Source organism: Choloepus didactylus, chromosome 10, assembly GCF_015220235.1.
Source record: "Choloepus didactylus isolate mChoDid1 chromosome 10, mChoDid1.pri, whole genome shotgun sequence".
Lineage (NCBI taxonomy): Eukaryota > Metazoa > Chordata > Mammalia > Pilosa > Megalonychidae > Choloepus > Choloepus didactylus.
In genome coordinates, this window is record NC_051316.1 from 126831042 (window position 1) to 126845084 (window position 14043).

At 49.4% G+C, this 14043-nt stretch overlaps 1 protein-coding gene across 5 annotated transcripts in view; it reads left to right on the plus strand.

The window, feature by feature from the left end:
• The window catches only part of TBC1D2 (TBC1 domain family member 2), a 59636-nt gene that overhangs the window by 25793 nt on the left and 19800 nt on the right, over nucleotides 1-14043 (plus strand). For 4 of the 5 annotated variants that reach the window (XR_005219069.1, XM_037850890.1, XM_037850893.1 and 1 more), the window contains one exon: nucleotides 9671-10066. The exons of the other annotated variant lie outside the window; for it this stretch is intronic. Coding sequence is in view for 3 of the 4 variants with exons in the window: in XM_037850890.1 (XP_037706818.1) it covers nucleotides 9671-10066 (396 nt within the window). In the remaining variant the exon portion in view is untranslated. The remainder of the gene's footprint in view (nucleotides 1-9670; nucleotides 10067-14043) is intronic. 5 annotated transcript variants of the gene reach the window in all.

Here is a 14043-nt window from a genome sequence, read left to right on the forward strand (position 1 = left end):
GGTAATCACATTGAAAGAAGTCACGCTGCCCCAGCTGCCTTCTCCGCCGGCCTCTGATCTTGCTTTCCTGTGCTACTGCCATCCATCCACCAGACTCCGAACAAACCTGTCGATGCATCCTTTAAAAAGGCGAGACGTTCCCAAGAAAGTGCTCCTGCGTCAGTTGTGTGTTTTATGTGCATGAGGAAGTCTCTGAGAATGTTTACCAAGGGTTAATGTTCCTCCTAGGTGGTGGGCTTGTATTGCTTCATGTAGTCAAAAAGGTTTAAAAGAAACGTAAATTTTTTATGATCCAAAACAACACGCAATACAGCTATTTCCACTTTTTAAGGGAATTGGAAAAGGAAAATCCCTTAACTGCATGGCACGGAGAAAGGAAAGGTTGCCGAGTTAGACAGCAGGCCCCCTCCCTTCTAACTGCAGCGTCCCGTCACGGGGACACTCCGGGGACCCTTCCTCCTCTCCCTTCTCCTTCTTGGCTCTCAGCCTCCCCAGGTCACAGCACAGTCACCAGGAAATTAGGAATTAACAGATGATTTTGATTGCTGAATCATTATATGGATGTTTTTCTTTCTATATTGGAGAACAGGCAAAAATTAATACCTAGAATTACTGAAATGCAACTAGCCTCACCCTTGTGTTTATTTCCTATTGTTATGGTTATTCTAGTCTAGTCTCAGCCCTGTTTACATTTGATATTGTAGTGGTTACAAGTCCACCCCCCCTTGCGTGAATCCATAAAAATCCTGAACTCCATAGTCCTGCTTCATGGGTGTATTAAACTCTTCCTCTCTGTGAAACCCTGTGTCATGCATTAGCTGTTACGTGCATCAGGCAGAGAACCCACCACTTTTTTCTGGTACCAGTTTGCTGCCCCGAGAAGGGACAGAGATTCTGAAGAAGCATACGTCAACGGCCCCAAGTTCTGGAGCCCAGCAGGCCAAGGGAACACGGTAATTGAGCCTTTTGTGACTGCTGGACTTGTAGTCTAGAGGCGACTGGGTTTTTCTGGACTCTGCTAGCACTCCAGACCCTTGGCGCCTTAAAATGCTTCAAAGAGAGAAACAGTTTCCAGCTCTAAGTCCAGACATCTGACTGGGTGATTGGGTCACCAAGGTAAAAGTGGATCAGGATGCCACTGTGGTGGTTCGAGGCCCCTAGACCTGCGCTTGAGGCCCTGTGTCCTGCTTCCAGAATGATCCCCCTTGCTCTGACCTCTGCACCTTTCTGTTTTCTGGGTACCTCTGCACGTGGTTCGAGACCCTGACCCGTGTGTGTCTATACAGGGGTCGAGGCCCTGACCTGTGTCTGTTCAGGGTTCGAGGCTCTGCCCTGAGTTTGTCTGTTCAGGGTTCGAGGCTCTGACCTCTGTCTGTATGGGGTTCGAGGCCCTGCCCTGAGTTTGTTTGTTGGAAAATAAGTAATCCAGCAATTAATTGGGATTTACTGACTGGGTGAGTGGGTCACCAAGGTAAAAGTGGTCGGGAAGTCAGTATGAAGGTTCAAATCCCCTGGACCTGGGTTTTAAGACCCTGGGTCCCACTTCCAAATGATCCCCCTTTGCTCTGACTGCTACACCTTTCTGTTTTCTGAGTATCATTCTCTACAGGATTTGAGGCCCTGACCAGAATTTGTATGTTGAGCATACTCCTGGGAAGGAAGTAATCCAATAATTAATTGGTATTTAGTGAAATATGTAAGTGTTTGATGCCTGTTTAACTGTTAATTGCTGTATTACTTAGATATGGTAAGGGTTTAAGGCCTGTTCAATTGTTAACTGGTGTGTTGGTTTAGTTATTAATTGGTGTGTTACTTACGTATATAAGTTAGTGTCAAGTGTCTGAATTGGTTTGTTACTGCATTTGTATTGCTCAAGTGTTGCTGGTTGGCTAAGATTACTGAAATTCTTTAGAATGGGAAGTTCTAATGCTGGTAGCATTCCTACATTAGCCCTTTGGGCTGTATTTTGAAGTTGGAAAGATTTTAGTTATGAGCCTATGAAAAAACAAGGAGTAGTTGACTTCTTTTTTACACAGCCTGTCCTCGGTGTGATTTAGAATTAGGAGAGAAGTGCCCTGAGAATGGCTCTGTTGAAAAAAACACTTTTAGGGTTAGAGAGCAGAAATGGGATGAGATGATGTGTGTTCACTCCTTTGTCTCTCCCAAAAATCAGAGTTCAGGAGAAAATGTTAAATTTTACCTGTAAAGGTTAGTGGAGAAAAGAAAAATGTCCTCCCCGATTCACACTTGGAGGATCCCATAGAATTGTTTTAACTGGTTCATCTGCTCCACTTGCGCCCTGTAGCCGAGGGGCCAGTGGGTCAGGAGAGTTAGACGCGCCTGCACCTCCTCCTCCTCTGAGCCCCTCTTTATCAGAGGTGAAAGCCCTGAGGTGGAAACGGTGTCCCCCTCCCCTCCCCGCCAGGGTTCTCGGTCTGGCCAGGGCTGCTCTCTCAAAGCAGCAGCAGAGCCACCAGCAAGACGCCTCCCACGCCGGCTCGTGCCTGCGGGACCAGACGACAGGGAGGCCCGCGAGGATCCGTGATCAGGCAGACCAGGAAAGGATGAAAAAGGAGGGTTCAGATGAGGGAGTTTTACATTTCTGTGTCTGTTTTTTTCTGTCTCTAATTTCTGTTTGTCTTAATTTTCTCTGTGTGTCTGTTTCTGCAAAGCAGGTTTTCCTACCTCCAGCTGGTAGGACCAAATTGGCAAACAAAAATTCTTATGAGAGTTCTATTCAAATTGCTTAAGGATAAATAAGTGTGTGTTTGTGTGTGTGTGTATATATATATGTATACATATACATACACACAAACACGCATACACACATACACACACACATACTCCTGGAGTCCCAAAAAGAAAAAAAAGAAAAACCCTCTAGGCACCAGGGTTCAAAGTCTCAGTACCTGTAATCACTGTAAACAAACCCGGACATTAGAGAGAAACCTCCCCTGGAACTTCCCTACAGCAGCAGAGGGCTGCCTTGGGGGGAAAGCAAAGGCTTTTCCAGTTGTCAGGGTCACAGCTTTAGGTGAACTAGATCTATAATTGGAATCAATTAAAAGAAGGGCATAGGCACTCACAGCAACACTAAGGCCACCTTAGGGGTCTCAAATCCTACCACCCTCATTTGAAACTTTTAGAACCAGGCCTCATTCTCTCTGTCTCACCTGTCCCTGCTCACAGGGCCTAACCAGCTGAGGCAGCCATGGGGGAAGGGTTGGGTGGGGAAGGATGGTGGGGGTGTATTTGGTTTAGAATTCTCTCTAATGGGTCTGGAGATGAGAAATGGTGGGCACAGAGGAAATATTGTGGAATAGGCCATGTTTTGAGAGAATTCCCCAATTAAATATTTTTTTTCCCAATAATCTCTTAGCAACAGTTACTGCAATAAACAAATCGTTATTAAAATATAAATAGCCTTGGGATAGGGGTAATTGAATAAGATCTAATTGCCAAATTTCAGTAAGTAAAAGAAAAAATGTCCTTGGGAGCTATGGAAAAGTTTTCCTGGATTTATGCTTGGGACAATTAAATGATTGTTGCTTTTGAGATTCTTCATAATTTTAGAATATTATAAAAGCAGAATTTTTTTAACTTCCAATAGAAAAAGGAGCATTGTATCTATTAGATCTTTAAGATAGTGAAAAATGTAAGTTTGTGTTTAATGAAATTAAATTATTAGTGTGACAGACTATTTTAAAAATAATTATGTTTTATAGGATGTTTAAAGACAGTATCGAAGATCTTTTTGGTAATTTAAGGTATGTGGGTATGTAAAGTACACAGGATGTGCTTTGTTAAAGAAAGGTGTGTTCTCAAGAATGTGTAGGACAAAGCCTGGGTTTTGTGAAAGTTTATGGAAGCGAATTTTGTCATAGTCAATGCTGACTAAAATTTGATAAGTTTGTCTAAAGGAGTATAGTTTTGTAAATGGCTAGTTTTAATGTGTAGGACAAGATCTGAATGGATATGGAAGGTTCTAGAAGGGATGTGAACGTGAATTCTGCTTGTCATAGTCAATGCTGATCAAAAATTTGATAGACTTGTTTATAATATTTTGTATGAGCTCTGTGTCAAACTGTATTCATACAAAACTGGAGTTTAGTTTTCTCTCTGTTAAAATAATGCAGATTGTTGGTCTGCTCTGAATGAAAATTATAAAAAACATTTCTTAACCATCTGAGTAGTCTGTCGAGAAGACAAAGATTCTATGTCATGTCAGAAGAATATCCTTATTGATGTTTTTGTTGACCTTATCATCCTTTATTTTTAGAAGACTTTTTCTTGCCACTTTGGTTAAATAAGGAACCACATATTTTCACAGTAACCTGTTGTGCCAGTTTGATGCTGTTTTGGACCCCAGAAGAGCCATAATTTTTTAATCCAGTCTTGTTGGGTGGGACCTTTTGATTAGGTTGTTTCCTTGGAGATGTGCCCCACCCAGCTGTGGGTGGGAGCTCTGATGAGATTATATCCATGGAGGTGTGAACCCGCCTGTTCAGGGTGGCTCTTGATGAGTTTACTGGAGTCCTTTAAGAGAGCTCACGGAGAGAAGGAGCACAGAGAAGCTGAGAGAGACATTTTGGAGAGAAGCTAAGATATGTAATTCAGAGTTTGCCCCTGGAGAAGCTAAGAGATTATACAGACCCAGACGCTTGAAGATGCAGACAGAAAGACGTTTGTAGACGCTAAGCTAAGAGATGAAACCCAGAGTTTGCCCCGGAGAAGCTAAGAGAGAATTCTCAGATGCCTAGAGAGAAGCACCCCAGGAGAACCAAGCATTCCTCTGAGAGAAGCTAAGAGACACAGAATCCCAGAGACATTTTGGAGAAAGCCATTTTGAAACCAGAACCCAGGAGCAAAGGACCCAGCAGACGCCAGCCACGTGTCTTCCCAGCTGACAGAGGAGTTCCAGACGCCATCGGCCTTTCTTCAGTGGTGGTATCCTCATGTTGATGCCTTAGTGTGTACACTTTTATGGCCTTAGAACTGTAAATTTGTAACCTAATAAATCCCGTTTGTAGTAGCCAATCCATTTCTGGTATTTTGCATAATGGCAGCTTTAGCAAACTGGAATACCCATTTTCCTGTTTGGCATAGTGTTCAAACCTGACAACTTTTGACATTTTCCAAAATTGGACCCTAAAGGGTATTTTCTATTTCAAACTGTTTCAAAGGATTTATTCTTTCACCTTGTAAATGTGAAGTACTAAAATAGTTTAACATATTATATAGGAATTGTTTGGGAGGTATTACCATAATTAAAAGCCATTTCTATCCTTCTGCTAGCAAAATTTGTATGGGTGAAATGCTATTCATATATTTAGAGGTTGTATGAAGACTTGGCAACTTCTCACTGTCCTGTTATATCCTGCTACTGATACAGATCATGGAAATAACCAAATTTACCTGTCAGTTGTACCATCTTGCTCTAATGCTTCTCTACATGTACATATGGTCCCAAAAAAGGGACCTTAAGAGATGCAAGGGAAGTATGGAAGTTATATTCGACCTGTTAATTAACATAACCCTGGTAACGTGTAAAAGTGAGACAGGACAAAAGTTCTGCTATGGTTTGTGGTTGATGACTCCAATATAAGTCAATTGCCAATTGTTTTTATTTCTAGAAATAGCTTCATTTAGAAAATGCTTGTAAGAAAATTAGGGCCTAGACTGTAAGCTCTTATAGCAGTCACACTTATTCCTGAGCTCTAACTGTTATTTCTAAATTCTGAGATGCTTTGCTTATTATTTATAACCTGTAGCTCTCTGAAGCTTTGAGTATCTGTATGACCGGAGACTCAGACTCAGAGTTCTCCAGCTCTGAAAGTACTAAAGAAGCGACATAATCCCAGACAGCAACTGTTAAAGAAGCTGAAAAAGATTAGACTTCAATTAGGAATGTAAATGAGGCTGATCTGGTTAGGACTAAAGTAACTCAGAATACAGGGTAAAAGATGATGTCATCTGTAGCTTAAGACTAATTTCTGCGTAAGACCAAAGGAGAAGAGACTTACTTTGTTCAAAATTTAAATTTTCTATGGCACACTATCTGATGTGTCCTGTCTGGTCAGTTGAATTAAACAACATACTTCAGCCTTGTGTGGCATGGAACCTAGAACAGGGAATGAGATGTTAGTGTTCTGTACAAGTTGACGTAATACCCTGCTGCATTTAAGAGTGTTTGGGGCATAAAATGAAAAAGTATTTGCAAGGTCCCTTGAGGGACTGGGGAAAGAAAGTGGAACTGTTAAACTTTCCCACCTGGGGAATTTCTGCTATCCCCTTAATCCATAGGGGCTCCCAGTTTAATAAGCCAAGCCCTCAGTCTTGAGGCTTGCCCTTAGGAGACTTATTTTGAAATGCAATGGCAAAGCTAGGCCTACTTAAAATTAATGCCTAAGAGTCACCCCCAGAGAGTTTCTTTTGTTGCTCAGATGTGGCCTCTCTCTCTAAGCCAACTCTGCAGATAAACTCACTGCCCTCCCCCCACATGGGACATGACTTCCAAGGGTACAAGTCTCCCAGGCAACGTGGGACATGACTCCCAGGGATGAGCCTGGCCCTGGCATCATGCCTGAAATAACTGAAATGCAGCTAGCCTTGTAACCAGTGCCCACTGGCAGCAGTGCCTGGCAGAACCCCGTTCCAGGTTCTGAACTGTCGCCACGGAAAGAATTCAGAGACAAGAGGGGCCAGTAGGAATAAATAGTAAAATTTATTAAAGAAAAAGAGAAAGATACACGTTAAAGAAATAACGTGGGCCTGTCCAAAGGAGAAGCATGAGCTGAGTGGGAGTGGGTGGCTTGTTATATAGGAAAGTAATTTTCTTATCTTGACCTTTGGACACCAGGTGTCTTCTTTGTCCTAGGCGGAGATAGTTATCACGGTTATGGGAACTTCTGACCTGTGCTTGCGTTTCTAAAATTTGTCTTTGGGCGGATGTTTAACAACATTTAAGACCCCATGCTTTCTGTCACTAAGAATTTGCCTTGGGCCCATGATTTTACAAGAGTTTATGGTTTGGGGAGGTTTCTGAACTTTAGGGGAACTTCTTATCCTGTGAGAAGTTCTGGGGTCTGCATTAACTCTTTTGATACTGGACAGAAGACCAGGGACCCCAACCTCGATACCCTGTTCTGTCCTTCCTCAGTGTCACCCTTGCTTATGTTTTCTATTGTACTGTCACTCTACCTGGTCTCAGCCCTGTTTATACTTGATATTGTAAAGGTTACAACTCCATTCCCCCTTGCTTGAATTCATAAAAACCCTGAACTCCTTAGACTTGGGGAGACAGATTTGGGGGCTGATAGGCCATCTGCTCTCCTGCTCCAAGCGTGGGTAGTATTAAACTCTCTCTTTGAAACCCCAGAGTCATGGATTGGCTGTTTTGTGCATTGGGCAGAGAACCCAGGGCTTTTGTCCAGTATCAGGGCCATCAGCCCAGGTGGTCTCCCAGGTCCTCCAGCTTTTCTGAATCCATGACCCCGTCCCACCCTCACCCCTCTGCTCCGTATCTGCATCCCTCCCTCTGGTTCCTTTCTCCCACCCCCATCTCATTCTGGTGCAGGGATCTTGGAGGTGGGGGCCGAGCCTCCTGGGCTGGTGTGTTGGTCTTGGATTTGAGAGCCAGATGTGGGAGGGGAAGATAGCAGCATATAATGAAATGGGTTTTAGAGTGGACTCTCCCAAAGTCTGGGGGTGGGGGAGTGGGGGTAACCACCCAAATCTGAACACCATGCAAGTCTGAACGTCTTTCTATTGGTTATTCCCCCTGGGACAGAGGTCAGACTGGCTAGAAGGGAGTTACCTGAGGCAATCTCCAAATCTCAGTTGAACCAGAAAAAGGTCTGGTTATCTTGATTGTCCTGGAGCTGCAGGAATGTTAAGCTCTCTCAGTGGAGCCCTGGGGAGCAGACTTCATTCCAAACATTCCAATGTGGTCTGCAACCACCCTCCCCACCCAGCTTCCAGCTGCAACCAAGGTCTCTGCAGCTCCCCACATGCTCTCCCGTTCCTCCGGGACTTTGCCGCACTGTTGGCTCGGCAGTGCCCATGAAGCCTTCCCGTCCCCTTGTTTCCTACCTGGTGCTTCATCAACTCTGGCATCCTAATTCGTCATGACTACGTTTGAACTGCTCTTCCTTTCCCTAGAATGCACTAGTCTTTCCCCGCCTCCACCCCAGGCAGAAGACATTGCTTCCTGCTCTGTGCTCCCACACACATCCTTGGGAAGTTCCTGCAGCATATGGTTCACCTCCACTCCCACCAGGCTTTCCATCCTTGAAGGCAGAAACTGTGACTGGTACCCTGTCCAGGCTCCAGCCCCAGCACGGAGCCTGGCACTGAGAGGGTGGTTCATGATGGATGGATGGATGGATGGATGGAAAGAAGGAAAAGGGACAGAAAGAACCAGAGAAGGGATCTGGTCACTAGGACTGAAGTATCAGAAGATGCATACTAATGTGGTCTTGTCATTAGCTTCTCAAAGTCAAGATTTTTCTCCTCCAAAGTGGGATGGTTCCCATCAAATAACTCTATTCAACTGATTCCTGTATTTGGGGTGGGTACAGTTGAAATATTCTCGAGCAAACCATGCTTGTCCAAAGGAGACTTAACAGGCACAGAGCACAGCAGTGTGGCCAGTATCCAGGTCTGAGGTCCACGCGAGACTGGCTGTGGGGCCGCCTGGCTTCTAGCATTCTGATCCCGGCCCTGAATGAATTCACACCCCTGCTTTGGGGCAGCACAGGTCCCTGGGTCCTGGGAGGCTGCAGAGATGACAGACCTTGAGTTTCCATGTGAAACATGCCCCCAAGAAGGAATAAATCAAGGTCTGTGGCTTCTGACCCCGAAGCACTTCTTGCAGCTGCCTTGCAGGCACTGTTTGGTGAGTGGGCCCAGTACAGATAGGAATGTTAAGCATCCCCATTGGAGCCTGGGAAGCAGATTTACAGCAGAATGAGGCTCCTTATGGCTTCACGTGGAGGTTGCCAGTGGCTTTCTTCCCCTTTGCTGTCTCCATCCAATGGGTCGTGACTGGGTGGTTGGTGGATGGAGAAGGATCCTGAGGCTTCGACGAGGCTGACCAGAGAGGAGCGAGTGGGAAGAGCAGGCACGTGCGCCCCTTGCACCTTTACTGAGCGAGCACAGGCTGTGGAGCCTGGATTTGAGATTGAATTCCACTCTGCTCTCCAGGACCTCGGTTGGTTTATTTCTGAAATGAAAGTGTATTAGTCACGTACAGGCTTAGCTGCTGTAACAAAGAAGCCTCGAAGTCCTATGGCCTAAACCAAGGTGGCAGTTTCTCTCTCACATTCAGGAGTCCAGAGGTAGATGAGCATTCTGAGCTGGGGTGGGGGTGGGGGTGGGGGTAACTTCTGCTTGTGGGTCCCAGGAGGCTGCTCTGGTTCTTTCCATGGCCCAGTCAGGGGAGCACCTGTCTGCTGGTTTTAAAGGTGAGACCGAGAAGCTGCCCACATCTCTTCCACATGCCATTAGGCAGATAGTCACCTGGCCACACCCTGTGCAGAGTTGCCTGGGAAACCATGTGTTCAGCAGACGCTCCCCCAAAGAGAAGAAGAAAAGGATGCTGGGAGGGGATCCCCAGGGGGTGACGCGGGCCTCCCTCCAGTTCACAAGCCTCTTCCCTCTCCTTGCCCAGGAGCTGGTGAAGATTCTGCACAAGGCGCTGGAGGCCGCCCAGCAGGAGAAGAGGGTGTCCAACGCATACCTGGTGGCGGCCGGGGACCAGGACCGGCTCGAGCTGGTGCGGCACCAGGTGCGGCAGATCGCGGAGCTGGGCAGGCGGGTGGAGGCACTGGAGCGTGAGCGGGACAGCCTGGCGCAGACAGCGAGCCTGCGGGAGCAGCAGGTGCAGGAGCTGCAGCAGCACGTCCAGCTGCTCATGGACAAGAACCAGGCCAAGCAGCAGGTCATTTGCCAGCTGTCCGAGAAGGTCACCTGGGACTTCACGCATCCCCCCAGCGAGCCTGCTGCACCCCCAGAGGCCACCGACAGGGACTTCCTGAGCCAGCAGGAGAAGCTGGAGCACCTGAAGGTAAGGGCCCTCCCTCCCTGGGCCTGTGGGGAGGCTGCTGCTCTTGACAGACAGATTTTTCCAGATGGAGTGGGGATAACTCTCGATACTGGCTTATTCTTATTTGAAATAGGTGGTGTTGGAAATGTCGCACCCCACTTTCTCACTTTTTCACCCATTGTGACCCCACCTTTTCATGACAACATGGGCTGAAAAGCAAAGGTGTCTCTAGATGATCAAATCAGAGATGAAAGAGCCGAAGACAGGGTCAGAACACCCGAGTTCTAGAGTGGCTGAGTCCAGGGCCCAGCTGGTCAGCTGCCTTTCTTGGCTCCAGGCCCCTGCCCCGGACACGTGGCCTGCCTGTGATGTTGGCCATAAGGGCTGCTCCTGCTTGTGGGAAGTCTCCTGGAGGGCCTCGCTCTTATCTCCCCGCTTTACAGATGAGGACACTGAGGCTGAGCAAGGTTAGGACACGGCGCCCAGGGTCAGGAGCCAGAGCTGGGCGGAGCTCACCCTTGCCCACTGTCAGCCCACCCTGCCACCTCCAGCTCCTGCGCCCTTTCTTCCTCTTCTCTGTCCCCGTCTCCGTCCCCAGGCTCGCAGCCCTCATCCCACAGAAACAGATCTAGGCACAGGGGCAGGAGCTCAAGTCTCCCCGTGGGGCTGCCAGACCACCTGAGACCCGAGGCGGGGGGTGGATGCTGGGGTCCCACTTTCTCCACAGGCGGCCCCGTAACCTGGGTCAGCCCCGCCCCACCTCCTACCCCCGCCACTGACAGCCCCATGAGTAGATGCCTGTTCCGTACGTGCAGCTGTCAAGGAACTGCTCTGGAAACAGAAAAGAGAACAAGAAAACAGGAAGCTTCTGTGCGACCCGGCGGGCCCGGTGGGTGGGAAGGCCCTGCCCAAGCTTTGCAGTCCGGCACCCCCTGTTTGAATCCTGGCTCCGCCTCTTGCCAGCCCAGTGACCCTGGGCAGTTATCTCAGCTCTTCCTAACCTGGGCTTATTGTTAGAGGGACAGAGGTGGGTAAAACCCAGGTTCCCTTCCCTTTCCTTTCAGCAAAGACTGAAAAACCACAGAACCACTCCCTAAAATCCGAAATCAGAGATTCTTTGGGGGAATGTTAAATACACACACAAAACACCTTTCAAATGCAGTAGCATCCAGAGTGTTAGCAAGTTATCAGCCCTTCACACTGCAGTAAAAATTGCTTCATCAGCTTGCTTTCCGGACCTGCCTTGCACCCCAGCTAAGTGCCTTCCTCTTCTCTCTGCCCCTCCTGGAGTCCCTTGTTCAAGACCCGGTAAAGCTGTTTAGGGGCCCCAGACTGCCCCCGAGTTGAGTGTAGTCCTAGACCCATCAGGGAGCCCAGAGTGGGGTCCTGTTCAGGGATTAGCCGAGTTTGCATTTACAGAAGACCACCAGGGGCCCATGTTTTGTGCTAGAAATAGGTGCATGTGCTAGGAGGTCCTTATTTTTAGTCTTTAGGTGTCTGGTCTAGAAAAAAGTATAAGACCCATCAAAAGTCCGTCGTCTCTAAATGTTGGGACAAAGCTTGTTCACATCTCCTGCTTGCCCTGTGACGGAGGACACCCCGCTTTGGGGAAACGCCCTCTGGTTACTGAAGCTGTCAGTTTGAGAGTAGAATGTGCCATCTTGTCTGTCACCAGATGGGAACAGCAGCACCCCAGAGAGGGGCTGCCGGACTGGCTGGAGTGGGCCTCCCCATGCCCGCTCCGCCCCCTCCTCCTCACTCCCCCGCCCTGCCCCATCCCTGCCACCTTCCTCTTCCCTGTCCCCCTCCCTCCCACCCCCACCCTCCATCCCCACCCCCCCAGTGGGGAGTGTCCTGTGGCTTTCCTCTCCCCTGAGTCTCTCTTTCCTCCCTGTAGTTCTGAGCCAAGGAGAACCTCCAGGTAGGGAAGTGAGCTGGGTGGGGAGGGGCGGCGAAGTCGCTCCGGTCGCTCTCCTGCCCTTCCCTCAGGCAGGGGGGTGCAGGGGGGGTCTATAGGGCATGCGCAGAGCCAAGGACAGGCCAGTGAGCAGGGACAGCACCAAGGAGGTAGAACTGAGCAGTGCCATGGGGGCCTCCAGCACTGGGTGGGCTCACTGCCCCTCAGTCCGCCTGTACCCACTGCGGGGCTGAGGGGAAGCCACCTGCCCCTCTGCATCCACGTCCTCATCTGTAAAATGGGAATCATGGAACTTTAATCCTACCCCACAGTGCTGTGGCGACAGTTAAACAAAACAGCACGTGTGACCCGGGAACCCAGGCAGCGGGGAGGCCGTGTTCTCGCGTACTTGGGGAGCGCGGCAGGTCAGGGCAGCCCCCGAGATGCTGGGAGAGTGCCAGGAGGGAGATGACACTTGCACTTGCCACCGTCCTTGCCTTTCGCACGTATTCGTTCAGCCTGTCCTCCCAGCAACCTCAGGGGGTGGTGTCCCCATCGCCCCCATTTTCCAGGTGAGGCGCCGGGGCTCAGCGAGGTCAGGTACCTCACCTGGGGCCTCGGGGAGGAGGTGATGGCTGCACCCAGGTGGCCCGGCTGAGCCCGACCCGTGTTCTCGTACAGCGAGGCAGGAGAGCTCAGAAGACCACCAAGACCACCCTGGAAGGTGGGAGCTAGTTTGGATGTCTGTGTGGGTTCCAGCTGGGAGGGCGTCAGAGGGGGCCTCAAGGTGATAAGTGTGGTGTGAGGGGCTCCTCTTTGAGGCCAGATGGACCCGGCCTCCCGCCACAGTTCTGCGCTGTCCTGGCTGCACAATCTCAGCAGGTCTCTTGCCCCTCCCTGCCTCCGAGACCTCGGCAAGCCCCAGGGAGCAGGAGAGGGTGGTCCTTCCCCAGCCCTGGTGGGGGGGCGAGGCAGGCGTCCCCAGAGGCGCGGTGCCCATACGTTTCCTAAATCTCCAGGTTCTAAAGGGCAAGGCTGGCATGGAAAATTTGATGACCATGGAAGTTGGTCCTCCCACTACAGATGTGCAATTCTCGTCCCTCTGCTCCTCCCTTAAGGAGATGGGGTAGTTGGGGAGAAGCAGGCTGGAACCTCCCCAGAAGAACAAGAATGCTGGCGTTGGCCAGCCTCACTCCAAGAGGTGGGGAGCCTGGATTTGGGTCTGGGGCAGGGGCGGGCCTGGGGAGCAGGGGGAGGAGGCACGACTGGGGAGTCGGAAATGCCTGGGTCCCAGCCAGGAGCTGGGGACTATGGAGAAGCAGCTCAGCTTGAGGATAGCCTTCCCACCAGGGCATGGTGGGGGAGACAAAAGCAGGGGTGGCCATGGTGGGGGGACCACAGAGAGCCCCAGTGGGGGGCCCAGGGGTGTATTTCTAGCTGTAGAGCCCTCCCGTGTGCCGGCCCTGCTGCAATGGGAGCTTCTGGGCTGGGAGGGCCCTTTTCCTCCAGGGAGGGTTGGTACCAGGAGCTGTGTGTCCCAGGCTACCTGTGACATTTTTAGTTTGCAGATGAGCTGTGGCCTGTCCGAGGTTCTGCTGTAGCACAGCTCACACTCACTCACGGCTCTTTCTGACCATTTTCTTGAGTGGGAGAGAGAGGGCTCGAGTCTTAGCTAGTAAAGGCCCTGGAATTGCCAGGCGGCACTGGGAGCCCGCGTTGGATGTTTGAACCATGCTCTCTTGTCCATCCCAGTGCAGTAATGGCTTAGAGCGTTGCTGAACCTGAAACTGTTTAAGGCTCGGTTCCCTCTGTAAACTTCCCCAGCACTTGTCCAGCTTCTCCCTGAAGGCCCAGCAGCAGGGCTCTCACTCCCTTCACTGGACAGCTTGCAAAGGGAAAATTCAGGCTCAGAGATGTTCATCCCAGCATTATTTATCATCAAAAACAAGCCAATGGGTGATGTCATCAACATGGTGACAAACAGCTTCTGAAAACTTCTCTCCAGAGAGTCAACAAAAAAAAAGGGCAATTCTGAATTGTTTGAAACTCTGGAGAAGGATATAGACTACAGAAAGACCCTGCAAATGCTGAATTGAAGAAA